This window comes from Moschus berezovskii, chromosome 11 (genome assembly GCF_049115385.1).
Source record: "Moschus berezovskii isolate FMDL1 chromosome 11, NW_MosBer_1.0, whole genome shotgun sequence".
Taxonomy (NCBI): Eukaryota; Metazoa; Chordata; class Mammalia; order Artiodactyla; family Moschidae; genus Moschus; species Moschus berezovskii.
The window spans coordinates 83,426,252-83,444,180 of NC_142470.1; the positions used below are offsets into that span (position 1 = coordinate 83,426,252).

The 17,929-nt window shown below is 36.6% G+C and overlaps 1 protein-coding gene across 6 annotated transcripts in view; it reads right to left on the reverse strand.

Moving 5' to 3' along the window:
• Positions 1-17,929, reverse strand: part of EML4 (EMAP like 4) — a 157,361-nt gene that overhangs the window by 68,006 nt on the left and 71,426 nt on the right. For all 6 annotated transcript variants that reach the window (XM_088841520.1, XM_088841522.1, XM_088841521.1 and 3 more), the window contains exon 3: positions 1,838-1,967. In XM_088841520.1, coding sequence (XP_088697646.1) covers positions 1,838-1,967 — 130 coding nt within the window. The remainder of the gene's footprint in view (positions 1-1,837; positions 1,968-17,929) is intronic.

Below are 17,929 nucleotides of genomic sequence, written 5' to 3' on the forward strand. Positions count from 1 at the left end.
CCAGGCAAGACTACTGGAGTACTGGGTAGCCATTCTCTTCTCCAGGGGATCTTCCCAACTCAGGGATCGAACCTGGGACTCCTGCATTGCACAGAAATTCTTTACTGTCTGAGCCACCAGAGAAGCCCACGTGAACATAGTTTAAAGTAAAATAAAATATTTCAGATATTTATTTATAAATTCACATGATTCCACACTGACTCTTGGTTAATGAAGCATCGCTATCCCTGATCACACTGAATAAGCGTCCTTATACTGCACAAACACTTCTGACAATATTACAAAACAGATAGAAACGATTCCAGTGTTGAAAAGGTATAAAATTACAACTAGCTTAACCAAAGGACATTTTAAAATTTACTATAAGGTGCATAATCTACGAAGAAGAATGTTTAAGAACATGTTAAACAAATGTGAATAGTACAATTTAATCACATGATAATAATGAATAATGTTCAAATATAATTTTGACAGTAACATTTCTTAATCTGGTTCATTCTGATACCTTCTGACTTCAGACTGGCTTTTGATTGTTTTGTTCATACTCAATTTTTAAAGTATGTGCTGAGAAATTTAATTCTACCTCAAAAATAATCAGACTAACTTTGAAATTTAAAACTGAATTAGAAAGTACTTCTTTCTTACTGGTCTTCAAATTATTCTGAATTCACAGCATTGGGCCAGTAGTCTTATATGGACCCAGTAGATTTTCCTTCTGGGTTATTTCAAAACAAAACACAAAGCCCCTGCATCATAAATTAACAAACTCATCTGGTTTAAACTAAGTCCTACTGTACATAATACTGACCACTGCACATAACTATAGCTATGTAAGAAAATGGACTGAATACAAACCATCACTGGATACAAGGAAGTTTATTATTAAAAATTGTATTAAAAATTTCCGCCACATGTTTATTTTTTCATCATTTGTCCTTCTCTCCTGAAACTGGAACACAGTAATAAATTTTGGATGCTTTGGGGGATAACGTCTAGATGCTGTGACAACAATGACTTAGTGACTCAATTACAGAAAGGGACTTTTAAAAGGCCTACAGATTCTGTCATTTCTTCAAATGTAGTCAAATGTCTGGTTAACATCTGTGAAAACACACTGACAAAAAACTCAGCTTTAGCTTACTGAGGCAACCATTTTCCATCAGCATATTTTAAATATTATTCTATTACTTAAAGTTTTTCTTCAGTCGTTCTTTGAAGAAAACAGTTTTAAGATCCGGTAAGCAATTTAATTAGAATAGACTGAATTAATTAATTCATGAAAAGAACATAGAGAATGTAAACCTGTAATCCACTGAAATTTTTATATTGTAATATCCACTGCATTCCTGTCCACCATCCCCTAACACACACATACCCATTTTTAAACTAAGCCTCAATTTTAGTCATGATTGAGAATAAAAGTTATAGCATCTACTCTTCCACCAATGTACACATATACCAAAGATTCTATTTCTCCTTTAAAAATGCTGTATCAAATCTATCACCTGCTATGCAAAATTCACTTATATAATTACATTAAATATAGTCATGCTTATCTCATCAACAGATGCTTATTAAAAAGAAACAAAACCAAACCAGGAAATGAAACTGCTTGCTTTCTTTAGCAAAAACCAAAAACTTCCTCACACAACTCCATAGGTATGATGAATGTAAACTCAGCGAGTACAAGCAGGATATCACTACATTTAGAGACAAAGAATTCAAAAGACATGCTCACTTGAATTCCATACAGCTCTTATTTCATATTCTTTTCAAAAGTAGACTGAGTTATCACATTCAGACAGTTTTGCAATGTTAGCTTTTTACAAATGCATACCTTTTAGCAGCAGATGAAAGAGTTTCTTTTCTTGCGATTGAGACAGAGCTGGTGTGACTTGGTTTTCTGTTTGTACCACTCCCGTTGGTTATACAGGACATAGAAATAGCTTCTCGAAGGCCTGGTTGGCCTAGATATGGTTAAGAAAAAAGTTTTAAAATAAAATTTCAAAATATTCCTCAAATATTAGAGCTTAAAAAGTAAGTCCATTAGTGTTTAGATTTAGTAAGCAGACTGCCCACCCCTCCATAGGCAACATACAAAATTTTCTTTTTTCAGTAAGCATCAAGTATATAAATAAGAAAGGAATGAGTGCAAAAAGATAAATATCTGTAAACTGAGACAACTCTATGTAGTATATAAAGTTATACATTATTTGGAAAAAATATATAAAAACACAATGAAATAGTTATTTCCTCTACCAAATAATGAATTTTGCTAGCTTGTACACTCAACTTTAATTAGATGCATCTCCAGTATTGTCTGTAGTTCAAAAGGAAATGAATAAGATCTGAAGGTCTCAGAGAAATCCATTATGTAGCACATAATATTATTGTCTGAAGATTTAATCTCATTAAAATAGACCTATAAAAAAGACATGCTAATTTGCTAAATTGCAGCTAGAGTCATTCTCTAACTAAATGGCTTGTTTTCCACACATAGTAGTTTTAAAGGACACGATTCAAAGCTGTGCCTTAAGTAAACCACAAGTCCCCACATATCAGCAATTTTCAGAAAGAGCTCAGGTTCTGTCGAAATTTAATTGATTAGAAATCCTAGATATCATAAAGCTAGAATCTTAGAATATTGTTCCTTATAAATAAAGCATAAATATATGAAATAACCTCTGCTACCTTCATTTAAACAGCAGGAGGACTGGAATACATGTGTGATGAATATGCTGGCATGGTAAGGAAGACACAGTCACAAGATAAAAGACCCACATCTATTAAGGGTCAAATTTATTTAAAAATTTGGAAGTAGAGAATAATTTTGAATTTTTGGACTCAGTTTTTTCTCACATGAACACAAGAAAATCTTTTCTATTTGGCCAATCTCATTTTTTCTCCTTTATAAAAGCACAGAGAGCAAAAACTTTTATGTATAGAGCCTACAATATTTGGCATCTTAGAATGTTACATGTACGATAGTACTAAGCACTGAATTTCTGACAATAATACGCTGTTCGGAGCCACTTGTGTCAATCATATACAATGCTTCCTTAATTTTGAGATTCCTATACCCTATCTCAGACAGAATGAATCAGAGGAAGGAAAAGACTACTACAATTTATTTTTCAAACTTCCCAGGAAAATTTTCACTAAGGTAAAATAACCCCCAAACTATGCTAATGATCATAAGATATAGTGATGGTCTGCCCAAACAGTGACTTCTTGTTATCTTTTCTTTTTACTGTAGTAAAACACTCATACAATGTACCATTTGAACCATTTCAACGTGTGCAATTTAGTGGCATTTGGTATATTCACAATGTTGTGCAACCATCACCACTACCCGGGTGCAGAACTTTTTATCACCCCAAACAGAAACCCCATATTCATTCCTTCCCCATCCCCTCCAACCCATCCCCCCAGCCCTCACCAACATCAGTCTTCATTGTCTCCGTAGTTTTGGCTATTCTGAGTATTTCATACACATGGAATCATACAGTATGTGCTTTTTGTGTGTGGTTTCTCTCACTTAGAACAATGTTTTCAAGGTTCATCCACATGGCAGCAATGTAAGAGTATTTTATACTTTTATGGCTGAATAATATTCCATTTTACAACTATGCCATATTTTGTTCATTCATCTGCTGATGAACATCTGGGTTGTTTTCTCTCTTTGCTACTGTAAATAGTGCTGCCTTAAACATCTGTATACAAGTTTTCATTTGAACATGTTTTTAATTATTCTGGGTAGATAGCTAGGAGTAGGATTGCTGGGTCACAGCATTACGTTTAACTTATTGAGGAACCCCCAAACCCAGCAGCTGCACCATTTTATAATGTTACTAAATATGTATGAGGGTTCCAATTTCACATCCTTGCCAACACTTGTTATTTTCAGGTTTTTTTTTTTTTCAATTGTAGCCATCTCTGGGAATTCAGTGCTATCTCATCATGGTTTTGATTTACATTTCCCTAATACTGAGAATCTTTTACTGGGTTTGCTGGCCCTCTGCATATCTTTGGAGAACTATCTATTCGAGATCTTTGACTATTTTTCAGTAAGAATATATGATGCAAATTGTTCACAGTGCTCTCTACATACATGTAGAAACAGAAACCCCAATGTATTCCTCCTATATTACACATTCCTCTACATTACACACAGAAATGTAAAACAGCACACCATGTGCACCCATGTGCACGCGCACACACACACACACACACACCCTAGTGTACAAAACATTACTGGTTGTTTCTCAAAAAATTAAACATGAAAGGACCAAATGATCTGGCAATTCCAATTCCAGGTATATACAACCCCAAAAATTGAAAGCAGGAAGTCAGGCAGTATCTGTATACCCATATTCATAGCAGCATTATCCACACAGCCAAAAGGTAATGCTCAAAATTCTTCAAGCCAGGCTTCAACAGTAGGTGAACCATGAACTTCCCAGATGTTCAAGCTGGTTTTAGAAAAGGCAGAGGAACCAGAGGTCAAATTGCCAACATCTGCTGGATCGTAGAAAAAGCAAGAGAGTTCCAGAAAAACGTCTATTTTTGCTTTATTGACTATGCAAAGCCTTTGACTGTGTGGACCACAACAAACTCTGGAAAATTCTGAAAGAGATGGGAATACTAGACCACCTGATCTGCCTCTTGAGAAATCTGTATGCAGGTCAGGAAGCAACAGTTAGAACTGGACATGGAACAACAGACTGGTTCCAAATCAGGAAAGGAGTATGTCAAGGCTGTATATTGTCACCCTGCTTATTTAACTTACATGCAGAGTTCATCATGAGAAACGCTGGGCTGGATGAAACACAAGCTGGAATCAAGACTGCTGGGAGAAATATCAATAACCTCAGATATGCAGATGGCACCACCCTAATGGCAGAAAGCAAAGAGGAACTAAAAGCCTCTTGATGAAAGTGAAAGAGGAGAGTGAAAAGGTTGGCTTGAAGCTCAACATTCAGAAAACTAAGATCATGGCATATGGTCCCATCACTTCATGGGAAATAGATGGGGAAACAGGGGAAACAGTGGCAGACTTTATTTTTTGGGGCTCCAAAATCACTGCAGATGGTTACTACAGCCACGAAATTAAAAGATGCTTGCTCCTTGGAAGAAAAGTTATGACCAACCTAGACAGTATATTAAAAAGCAGAGGCATTACTTTGCCAACAAAGGTCCGTCTGGTCAAGGCTATGGTTTTTTCCAGTAGTCATGTATGGATGTGATAGTTGGATTATAAAGAAAGCTGAGCGTCGAAGAACTGATGCTTCTGAATTGTGGTGTTGGAGAAGACTCTTGAGAGTCCCTTGGACTGCAAGGAGATCCAACCAAATCCATCCTATAGGAAGTCAGTCCTGAATATTCATTGGAAGGACTGATGCTAAAGTGGAAACTCCAACACTTTGGCCACCTGATGCGAAGAACCGACTCATTTGAAAAGACCCTGATGCTGGGAAAGATTGAAGGCAGGAGAAGAAGGGGACAACAGAGGATGAGAGGGTTGGACGGCATCACTGACTCAATGGACATGAGTTTGAGTGAACTAAGGGAGTTGGTGATGGACAAGGAGGCCATGGGTTCACAAAGAGTCAGACCGGACTGAGTGACTGAACTGACCCAAATGTCCACTGACAAATGAATGGTATATATATATATATATATATATATATATATATATATATTTACAATGGGATATCACTTAGCCTAATATAGAAATTAAATTGTAAAACATGTTATAACATGGATGAACCTTGAAGACATTATTCAAAGTGAAATAAGTCAGATAAAAAGAAAAGGGCAACTGTCGTATTTCAATTATACTAGATACCTGGAGGAGTTAAATTCATATAAACAGAAAACAAAATGGTAGTTTCTAGAAAAAAAAAATGGGGGTGGGGGACAAGGAAAGCAGTAAATGGATGCACAGCTTCAGTCTGGGAAGAGAGTTCTAGAGATGGATGGTGGTGATGGTTACACAACCAATGTGAATGTAATTAATGCCACTGAACTGTACACCTAAAAGTGGTTAGAGTAGTAAATTTTATGCTATGTATTTTACAAAAAAAAAATGTTAAAAAAAATCAACATATCATCAATGTTTTGAAGTCCTACAGTTAACTGTTCAATTTTTCAAATGCTTTCAAGGTATCCTGTGAAATTACCATTCATCTCTACATGATTAGATGGCAGTGTTACGCCTTACAGTTTTGATCAGTCTCAGAAGGCTCTCTTGTCGCATCCTAGAATCTTACTTCAAAAAGATGAGATATATTATGATGTATTGGCCATTTTGAGGTATATATATTAATATAATGGCTTTCTTTTTATTATTCACTATAAACCTTTTCAAGTACTAAGTCAGTTACAAAGTATACAGAGTAATAACAATTTTAAAAATTGAAATATCTTTGCAATTTTCTAGTTATTTTATTATCTTTATTATATAAAATAATGAAAAATAGAAAAATGAAGATGCTGATATGAATAAGATGGTTCAGTTCAGTTCAGTCGCTCAGTCGTGTCCGACTCTTTGCGACCCCATGAATCACAGCACGCCAGGCCTCCCTGTCCATCACCAACTCCCGGAGTTCACTCAAACTCATGTCCATCGAGTTGGTGATGCCATCCAGCCATCTCATTCTCTGCCATCCCCTTCTTCTCCTACCCCCAATCCTTCCTAGCATCAGAGTCTTTTCCAGTGAGTCAGCTCGTCACATGAGATGATAGGTCTCAAAATACATACTATATGACTGAAAATTATCAAGTACTCTATGTTGAAAATGACAAATCTTTAGCCTAACCTGAACTCTTACTGAATCTGGTTGACTGTATAAGCATGAGTGAACAAGAACAAAATTAAAAACACTGGAGAAGTTTTGGAGCTACACCACAGACAGAAGTACAATCATTTTACTATATTTTTAATATCTTTATCATAATCCTGCCAATATACACATAATATTAAGTCTTTCAGGAAGGAATTATACATTAACGTTCTCTTTCTGAAAAACTGGAGTGCAGCAGTGAGTCAGGCCACTAATCAATACTTATTTTTAAATTTTGTCTTTTTTAAGTCTATTGAATTTGTTACAATATTGCTTCTGTTTTATGTTTTTGGGGTTTTTTTTTAACCCCAAGGCATGTGAGATTTTATCTCCCAACCAGAGATTGAACCCATATCCCCTATGTCATAAGTCTTAACCACTGGACCGCCAGGGAAGCCCCCTGAATTTTGTTTTAAATTATTTTAGAACTTCTCATACAAACAAATATGTAAACAGAGAAAAGCTACTTCATGTTCTTTTACCTCAAGGAGAAAGAAGACTTTGTATTTCATACACACCAAGCTAGCAATTATCTCCAAAAGAAAAACAAACATTCTCCCAGTTAGTATAAATGGGATACTCTCTTTAGTTTTAGTCTGATTACGGTCACAACTTGCATGAAGAGTAGTAAGTCCTCTGTAACTCATTTAGAATTTAATAACTGTATGTATTCTACTTGCTAAACACCAACAACTTTATTGCCATTGTTCAAAATATACATACATAACTCGGTATGTATAATTCATAAATACATCCTGCTGTCCTTTGGCATCCATGGGAGACTGGTTCTGGGACACCCTCCTTCTCCCACAGATATGAAAATCCAGACACTCTAGTCCGTGGGCCAACTATACTATGCCATTTTATTAGGGACTTAAGTATCTTTGCATTTTTGAGCATCCCCCTTAGGAGTCCTGGAACGAATCTCCTAAGAATACTAAGGATGACTGTATACTCAAAACAACTCTTGATTCTGCATTTCCCCTAATTACCCCAACCCTGACACATGCACCCACCCACCTCCATTTCAAGTTTAATATTTGGAAAACCAGCCAGTAGTCTACACTTTCCAATCTGCACCTCAGCCTTCTACAACCTGGTTATTATCTAACCACTACACAGAAACTTTTCTTGCAAAGGTCACCAGTGACTTCTTTTTTACTAAATTCAATGAATATTTTTCAGTTGTTATCTTGCTTTTCTTCAGCATCTAATATTGTTGATCTTTCAGGAAAGAACAGTATTTAGGCAGTGACAATGTCCTTAGTTTCTAGGACACTGCCCTTGCCTGAATTTCTTCTTAGCTCTGATTTCTTCTCACTCTCATTTGCTGGATATTTTTTTCTTGCTCAGATTTTATATTTTAGCCTTCAGTTATCTTGACGCCCTCATACCCTTTTTATAATGTTTTACATCTAACTGCTACTGAATACCTCCTCATGAACTTATGTGCCCCCCTCCCACCAAACAATACAATTAAAAACCAGAACTCTGTGATACATCTTATTCACGGTGAAAGACATTAACAGCCATTCACTACACAAACCAGAAAAAAAGACATCAGTTTTGATTCCTCCACATCCTTACTGCCAACGTTCAATGGCAATGAATGGGTGACCAAGAGCTCTGTTGCATCTATCACTCTTTAAAAAAAAACAAAAATTTTTTTCCCCTCCAGTTCTGTTCAGAGAAATGGCATACAATAAGTTGTACATAAAGTGTGGTGGTGGTTTAGTCTCTGAGTTGTGTCTGACTCTTGCGACCCCATGGACTGTAGCCCATCAGGCTCCTCTCTCCATGGGATTTTCCAGGCAAAAATACTAGAGTGGATTGCCATTTCCTTCTCCAGGGGATCTTTCCGACCCAGGAATCGAACCCAGATCTCCTGCATTGCAGGCAGATTCTTTACCAACTGAGCTATGAGGGAAGCCCACACCAAGTGTACGATTTATTAATACTAAGCTTTTCATACCTACGTCCCTGTGAAACGATCGCCACAATCAGAATGATGAATGTGGCCAACATTCTCTGAAGCTTCCTTCTGTCCCTCTGTGATTCACTGCTCTCTCCCACACTCTTGCCCACAGGCAACCGCTGATCTACTTCCTATCACTATAGGTTAGTTTGCATTTTCTAGAATTTTATATAAATGAAATAATACAGTGTATATCTCTTTTGTCTGCCTTTTAAAATTCAGCATTACTATTTTGAGGTTCATCTGAGTTGGTAAGTGTATCAGCAGATTAGTCTTTTCTATAGCTCAATACTATCCCATCATATGGATATCACAATGTTTTAATTCACTTATTCATTTACCTGTTGGCATTTGGATTGTTTCCAGTTTTCTATATTACAAATAAAGCTACAATGAACAAAACTGTACAAGTCTTTGAGTGGACATATGCTTTCATTTCTCAAAGGTAGACACATTTATTTTCAAGACAGTCTTTGGAAGAAGAGATTTAAAAACTCTAATGAAGTTCAAATAACTGAGTTTTCTATTATTTGCACTCATTGTGTCCTATTATTTGTTGCCAAACAAACAAACAAACAAAAAGACATCTTTGCCAAACCAAGGACACTAAGATTTTCTCCTACTATGTATTTTTTAATAGAATTTGTAATGGCTTTAGTCCTCACACTGAGGTCTATGATCTATTTTTACTTAAACCATTTATAATAACCTGTAACTCCAGCTGGAAATCTTACTTGTTGTATGATTTTGTCCGTATCATCATGCTTAGCATTCTGCGTGAATCCTAGAAAACACTTCATATCTAAACGACTAAATGAATGCATTCTTCACAACTACTGCCTCAAATTTCTCTTCTGGATTATGATCAGTTTATCTCTATCCTCCATTCTAGCAGTGTTATGACCTTGTTTTTAAAACATCCTGTACACTGTGTCAGAAATCTTTCTAAAACATGCTATGTATCTTTGAATTTAACATGCCATCAATTGTAATATATACCATTATCATGAACAGCACCAGAAAGAAGTGCTGCTGCTTTTAAGAACTGTAAGACACAATCAATAATAAGATACACTGCAATTCCAGAGATGTTAAAATGCAAGAAATACAGCCATCTTAGAATTAATGGATTAGTGTAAATCTACCTGTCATTACTTAATTTAAAATCCTTTAATGGCTCTCCAGTATCCTCAGGATAAAAACTAAATTCCTTAGTAAGGCATAAGAAAATCTTTCACTATGGGCTCTCTTCACCAGTTGAAGCTCATTTTTGACACTCCCAACTTCATACCTCATACTTCTGTTTGTTTTAAACTTCCAAACAAAGTACTTTTTACTCCTCTGCACTTTGCTCCTGGATGGTCCCTCTCTCTGTAATAGTCACCTCTGCTTGCCTACATTAACATATATTCATTATCCACTTACCAATCAAATATTTTCTCAAGGACTATTATTATCCTAGCTTTTGTGTTTACAAGAGAATATAAGGGAGCCAGGAGCATCAAGGAATCAAAATCTTGCAAGAAAATCACACTAGCACTGAAAACATAAAGTAAGTACAGCAACAAAATTATATGAACAGAGTATCATACAAGTACAGAGAAAAGACACACAATTCTGTAAGGACAATTAGAGACACAGAGATTAAGAAAGGCTTTCTAGAAAAAATGTAGAACAGTCTTAAAGAATAAGTAAGATGTAGCCAGGTAAATGCGAGGTGGTAAGATACATGGATCTTTCTCCAGTGTGTGTAAAGGAACAGTGGGCATAGCATGGGGGTGGGATAGAAAAAAAGCTCTATGTGGTGAGAATGCAGAAGAAGAAAAAGGAGAGTCCAGATGGTAGAGGTAAGGAGGAGTTAGATTATGGAGATTTCATCTGTAGGAAACAGAGACCACCAAAGATCTCTATTCAGCTGAAAAAAATACTTAGCTCATCCTAGCTGGCTGTATGAAGAGTAGATTTCAGGGTGGTGGTCTAAGCATAGCATGATGGGGACCTGAAAAGAGAGCTAGGCAGCATAAATGGAAAGAAAAAGGAACTTACAAGAAATATTTAGGTCTTAAAAGATAATGATTTCAGCTTGGGGACATTTTACATTTATGAATTCTGCGGGACATAGAAACAGAACAATCTAGTAAGTAGATAATTCTTAACTGCTGAAATCTATAGATTAACAATTTGGGAACTGATACCAGTAGGCGGATGTTAAGATCATAAAGAAAGATGAATGCTGATATCACCTTCTGCAAGGAATCTTCGACTCCAGTTTCAGTTAGGTGCTCCCACAACACCCTAAGTTTACCTTTTAAATATCAATTATACATTTTCATAATTATTGACTTAGTTATCGTCTCACTTTACCTAAGGCCCTGTGGAAGCAAAGTCAGTGCCTTTTTTATTTCTTTAATCTCCAGCACCTAAAATAGTGATTGGTGCATTGAAAAGATGAAGGAAAGAGATACAACACAGTAAATGGTATACAAGAGTATTAATATTAATTATCAAGCACTTGCTAAACATTGTCATCCTAAGTGTTTTACAATTATTATGTCCTTTATTCTTCACTATAATCCTAAAAAGGATACACTATTACCATTCCAGTTTTGCTGATGAAATAACCGAGGCCTAGAAAGATTATTAACTTGCTCAAGGTTATATTAGAGAGTGAAATCAAGATATGAGTCCAAGGAGAAGGAATGGTTAGGTAATAAGTGGAAAGAAGTAACTCTGTCTTATGGAGAGTGACATTTTGAGCTGTGTCAGGATAACAGATAGGAATTCACCAGATGGGAGTGGGGGAAAAGAAAATTCTAAGCAGAGAATAGTACTAAATCATCAAGGTCCCCAGATACTTACATTAAGTAGCAAAAAGAGACCAAAAGATTTTCGTGGTCACTGTCCATCCTATAGTTTAATTCTGAGTAACTCTTAGTGCTAGGAATCCTTAGTATTTGGATAAAAGGGTGAATGATCTCCCACAGTAGAGGCAATGAGTTATGTAAAGCAGAGGCAAAAAACAAAAAGGAACTGTGGGTGAAGGCTTGTTTTTTGGCTGAGAAGTCTAAAATGTATTCTTTGAAATTTAGAATATTAGGAACCTAACTGGAAGAAAGGAGCATAAAAATGATTGCAGTTACACAAATTTATGACTAAAATGCATCATTAGCTATACACACACACATGTATGTTTACATATATACACCCCTTCCCTCAAGGCTTGGACATTATAAAGTCTGAGCCACAAGCCTCTCAAAGATTACCCTGCAAGACTGGAAGACTGGAAGCAAGTGACCTCTAGTAACCAAAGGTACAAAAGTAGTCCTATTTCTGAGCAGAAATCCAGTTCAAATAAGAGAAATTAGGCCAAAAGCCTATAAACCAAGAAGGTACTAATTTAGTTTTAATTACAGTTTCAGTTTTAACCATCATAATGCCAGGGTTGAAGGACAATGAATACATTTTATACTTTATTTTACTTTATTGTGACAAGGATGCTAATCATCATTTACATTTCCTGAGGAGCTGACTGTGGCACAGATCATGAACTCCTTATTGCGAAATTCAGACTGAAATTGAAGAAAGTAGGGAAAACCACTAGACCATTCAGATATGACCTCAATCAAATCCCTTATGATTATACAGTGGAAGTGAGAAATAGATTTAAGGGACTAGATCTGATAGATAGAGTGCCTGATGTACTCTGGACGGAGGTTCGTGACATTGTACAGGAGACAGGGACCAAGACCATCCCCATGGAAAAGAAATGCAAAAGAGCGAAATGGCTGTCTAAGGAGGCCTTACAAATAGCTGTGAAAAGAAGAGAGGCGAAAGGCAAAGGAGAAAAGGAAAGACATAAGCATCTGAATGCAGAGTTCCAAAGAATAGCAAGGAGAGATAAGAAAGCCTTCCTCAGTGATCAATGCAAACAAATACAGGAAAACAACAGAATAGGAAAAACAAGAGACCTCTTCAAGAAAATTAGAGATTCCAAGGGAACATTTCATGCAAAGATGGGCTCGATAAAGGACAGAAATGGTATGGACCTAACAGAAGCAGAAGATATTAAGAAGAGGTGGCAAGAATACACAGAAGAACTGTACAAAAAAGATCTTCACGACCAAGATAGTCACGATAACGTGATCACTGACCTAGAGCCAGACATCTTGGAATGTGAAGTCAAGTGGGCCTTAGAAAGCATCACTACTAACAAAGCTAGTGGAGGTGATGGAATTCCAGTTGAGCTATTTCAAGTCTTGAAAGATGATGCTGTGAAAGTGCTGCACTCAATATGCCAGCAGATTTGGAAAACTCAGCAGTGGCCACAGGACTGGAAGAGGTCAGTCTTCATTCCAGTCCCAAAGAAAGGCAATGCCAAAGAATGCTCAAACTACCGCACAATTGCACTCATCTCACACGCTAGTAAAGTCATGCTCAAAATTCTCCAAGCCAGGCTTCAGCAGTATGTAAACCGTGAACTCCCAGATGTTCAAGCAGGTTTTAGAAAAGGCAGAGGCACCAGAGATCAAATTGCCAACATCCGCTGGATCATGGAGAAAACAAGAGAGTTTCAGAAAAACATCTATTTCTGCTTCATTGACTATGCCAAAGCCTTTGACTGTGTCGATCACAATAAACTGTGGAACATTCTGAAAGAGATGGGAATCCCAGACCACCTGACCTGCCTCTTGAGAAACCTGTATGCAGGTCAGGAAGCAACAGTTAGAACTGGACATGGAACAACAGACTGGTTCCAAATAGGAAAAGGAGTACGTCAAGGCTGTATATTGTCACCTTGCTTGTTTAACTTATATGCAGAGTACATCATGAGGAACGCTGGGCTGGAAGAAGCACAAGCTGGAATCAAGATTGCTGGGAGAAATATCAATAACCTCAGATATGCAGATGACACTACCCTTATGGCAGAAAGTGAAGAGGAACTCAAAAGCCTCTTGATGAAAGTGAAAGAGGAGAGTGAAAAGGTTGGCTTGAAGCTCAACATTCAGAAAACAAAGATCATGGCATCTGGTCCCATCACTTCATGGGAAATAGATGGGAAAACAGTGGGAACAGTGTCAGACTTTATTTTTTTGGGCTCCAAAATCACTGCAGATGCTGATTTCAGCCATGAAATTAAAAGACGCTTGCTCCTTGGAAGGAAAGTTATGACCAACCTTGATAGTATATTAAAAAGCAGAGACATTACTTTGCCAACCGAGGTCCGTCTAATCAAGGCAATGGTTTTTCCCGTGGTCATGTATGGATGTGAGAGTTGGACTGTGAAGAAGGCTGATCGCCGAAGAATCGATGCTTTTGAACTGTGGTGTTGGAGAAGACTCTTGACAGTCCCTTATACTGCAAGGAGATCCAACCAGTCCATTCTAAAGGAGATCAATCCTGGATGTTCATTGGAGGGACTGATGCTAAAGCTGAAACTGCAATACTCTGGCCACCTCATGCGACGAGTTGACTCACTGGAAAAGACTCTGATGCTGGGAAAGGTTGGGTGCGGGAGAAGGGGACGACGGAGAATGAGATGGCTGGATGGCATCACCGACTCTGTGGACATGGGTTTGAGTGAACTCCGGGAGTTGGTGATGGACAGGGAGGCCTGGCGTGCTGTGATTCATGGGGTCGCGGAGAGTCGGACACGACTGAGCGACTGAACTGAACTGAACTGATGACAAACCTAAGCAGATGATCTTTCTGACATTTTAGCCTGCTGCTGCTGCTAAGTCACTTCAGTCGTGTCCGACTCTGTGTGACCCCATAGACGGCAGCCCACTGGGCTCCCCGGTCCCTGGGATTCTCCAGGCAAGAACACTGGAGTGGGTTGCCATTTCCTTCTCCAATGTGTGAAAGTGAAAAGTGAAAGTGAAGTTGCTCAGTCATGTCTGACTTGTAGCGACCCCATGGACTACAGTCTACCAGGTTCCTCTGTCCATTGGATTTTCCAGTACTGGACTGGCTTAACAGTTCCTAAATACTACCGAATTTCACTGAACTCTACACTCACACAGTAAAGTTATCACTAGGGGCTGTTGCAAGTGTTGCAAATCTGAAATGCATCTTGCTACCCTCATCTGTAACATCCTCTTATTCTTGCATCTATCCCAATCCCTCCATCCAAAGACTAACTTACAGCTTCCTATTCTATAGCTTTCTTCTTCCTGCATTTATTTTAACATGCATTTATTGAGTCACCCCAAGGCTAGTTATGTAAGAAACTGTCCCCACCTCCAAAGTGTATTATCTCACAGGAGCAACAAATATATATATACCAATAGAACCACATAATAAAATTTTTAAACAACTCCAAAAAGAGACCAAAAATAGATCATTTTCAGGAATTCATCTGAGGCCGTAAAGGATGAGAAATTTTTTGATCAGGAGAAGGGTAAAGATGGTCTATGATGAAAACTTTTAGTTCACACTCACCTCTTCCACTCTCTTCACATTTTCAAGCTCCCTGCCACCTTTTTCAATTTGTCAATTAAACTTTGCTTCGTTCTTTAAAAAGATTGAGGACTACATGTATTTATCAAATTTTATCTCTTCCATTTGGAATTTTATCCATACTTTTCTCCTTTCCTCGTATCTCACAGGAAGGTGTACTTTAGTCTTAACTCTTGGCCATTAATTTTTTAAACCGTGTTCTGAGTAGAAATGACCAAAGAGTATTTGACTCTAATGGAGAAATGGAGCTCTGTAAATGGTAATTGCTGCCTTGTCTGAGGCACTATCCACTCGTTTACTTTCACATACAAAGAGCAGCTTAGAAGTTTTTGATGTGTTGTCAAAATAATAAGATACTCTCCCATCCCCTACCACAATTATGAATCATTTTAGCTCAAGGGCCCCACCAAGGAAATTCACTCCTCCTAACCTGATTAAAGGAATTCACTTATTAACATCATTTTCAGCAAACTCATGACCATCTCTGTCTTCTCCCAAATGTTATTTACAGTAAAAGCCAAATGATACAGATCTGTGACTGTATACTATCCTAGATTCTGCATAATTAGAAATGCTTTTTTTTAGAGAACTGACATCCTCTAAATTTCAGTTTTGCCTCTGGGTTCTCTCATTTTCTCAAGCAGCAGTAATAATGCTTGATTTTTCTGATTTACCAGTAGTTTCCTGGTTTAAAATGACAGTTTCCCACCTTTAGATAATTTGACTCATGAGCTTTTATACCATTGTGTACTAACAGCTTGTCTTCACATATTGCCACTGGGCTATATTCTCAAATTACATTCATTTGGTCACCCCAAGAGGTCTTAATGGGTTTCCCAGGCACCAGCTGTGACATAATTTGTCTTCCTGGCAGTTAAAACTGCCAGAGTGTTCCCTGGGCCTTCCCTTTTGCTCCAAAGTACAGGTAATTTTTTTTTTTTTTGGCAAGGATTCAGCTGCAACTGGTGTATATATTATGAACATATGTCGTCAAAAGGAAAGAATTCTCCAACAGAAGAAGAGGTATATGAGAAATTTAAATGACTGGCCACCTTAAAAACTATTGGGAAAACTTTCTACCTCAGTTAAATGTCTGACATAATATGTTCAAGAAAAAATGAGGTTTAGCTTTTAATACTGCTGGCATACTGGAGAGGACAAACTAAAAGAACAGAACTAAAAATACTGAAATGACTAGTTAGGTGTGCTTCTGATTCTGGCATTAACTGAACGGCAACACTACTATGAAGTGGCAGAGAATGTCAGTAAACCATTAGCATACTTAGCCATACCTGCAGCCAAGTCATGTTTCCGTATCACCACCATCTAGCAGAAGTACGTAATAGTTGTCTTCAACAATAAGCAAGTTGACCTATATTTCTGATCATAGCTTCATAAAATCTTATTACCTACGTATCTATTGCAGTTTACTCTTACCTCTAAAGAAAAGTCCTCTAGAAGTTCTAAATACCTTAAGAAGATGGTAATGATTACTGCCCTGCAGTAATTTGTGTAAAAGTGAATACTACAAATCCTCATTTCGCAAGGGACTAAAAAGTTTCATGTATAAAGCTGTACTATTCTATCAGGAATGATTTCACTATGTATTTTTAATTGAGGTATAATTGACATATAATATTAATTTCAAATTGCTTACTTTTTAATTGAAAGAAAAAATATGAAATCCCTGCAAAATAATTTCACTGCTTTTTCAAAATTTTTTCAAAAATTTTTTTGCATTTGTGAGAAAACTTTGCTTTAAATGTTTATTCCAAATATTTACAGTATTAATATATTAATTCTGTTTTATGTCAAAACTGATAGTTGATCTTTTTAAGGTTATATACAAATAACAACAGTAAAAATTCACTTAATATTTGTCGATTACTTTCTATAATATTATAAATTTCAAGATAAAGTTGCTCAGAATTGCAAAAATTAACAAAACTATGTATTTCTCTTGATGTTTTAGTATCAATATTAGAAAACAAATGGTCAGGAAAATTTTTCACTAATGGGAAACAGTAATAAATTTTTAATTAATTATGCTCATTTCTTAATTAGTATTTCCCCAAATTATTATATAATCAATTTTCTCCCATCAATCCATTTTATAGCCAGCAATTCAAAGTCTGTGTCTAAGGTAACAAAGTAACTTAAAGAATATTCACTAGTGGACTCCATTTCAAAAAGTGAACCATATCAGCATATTGTAAGAATGGCAGTCAAAGTAAACTTAAGACTTAGAATTAATGGAAAGGAACTTATTATCTCTCTAATTAATAAAGTTATTAATAAGAATTCATAATCAGTATGTGGAAGGAAAAGTTCCAATGTAGAAATTGCAGATGGTTCCAGAACTGGATAAATCTCCACTGAAGAGTCTGTAACAAAGCTGATCCTAAATTCACTTTAGATACAAAGAAATAATGAAGGACAGTTAGAAAAGAACAGTTTATAAAAATATATTCCTGGGGATAGGGACTACAGCTATTTAACTGTATTTGTATTTCATGCAACTGAAACAAGTAGACGCTAAGTAACATGTGTCATATAAAATATCATCTACATGCCAAATTTAAAAAAAAACAGTCTTTAAATTTCTCTATAAATTTTTCTTTACTAAAATATCTTAGTAAATAAACAATGGGAG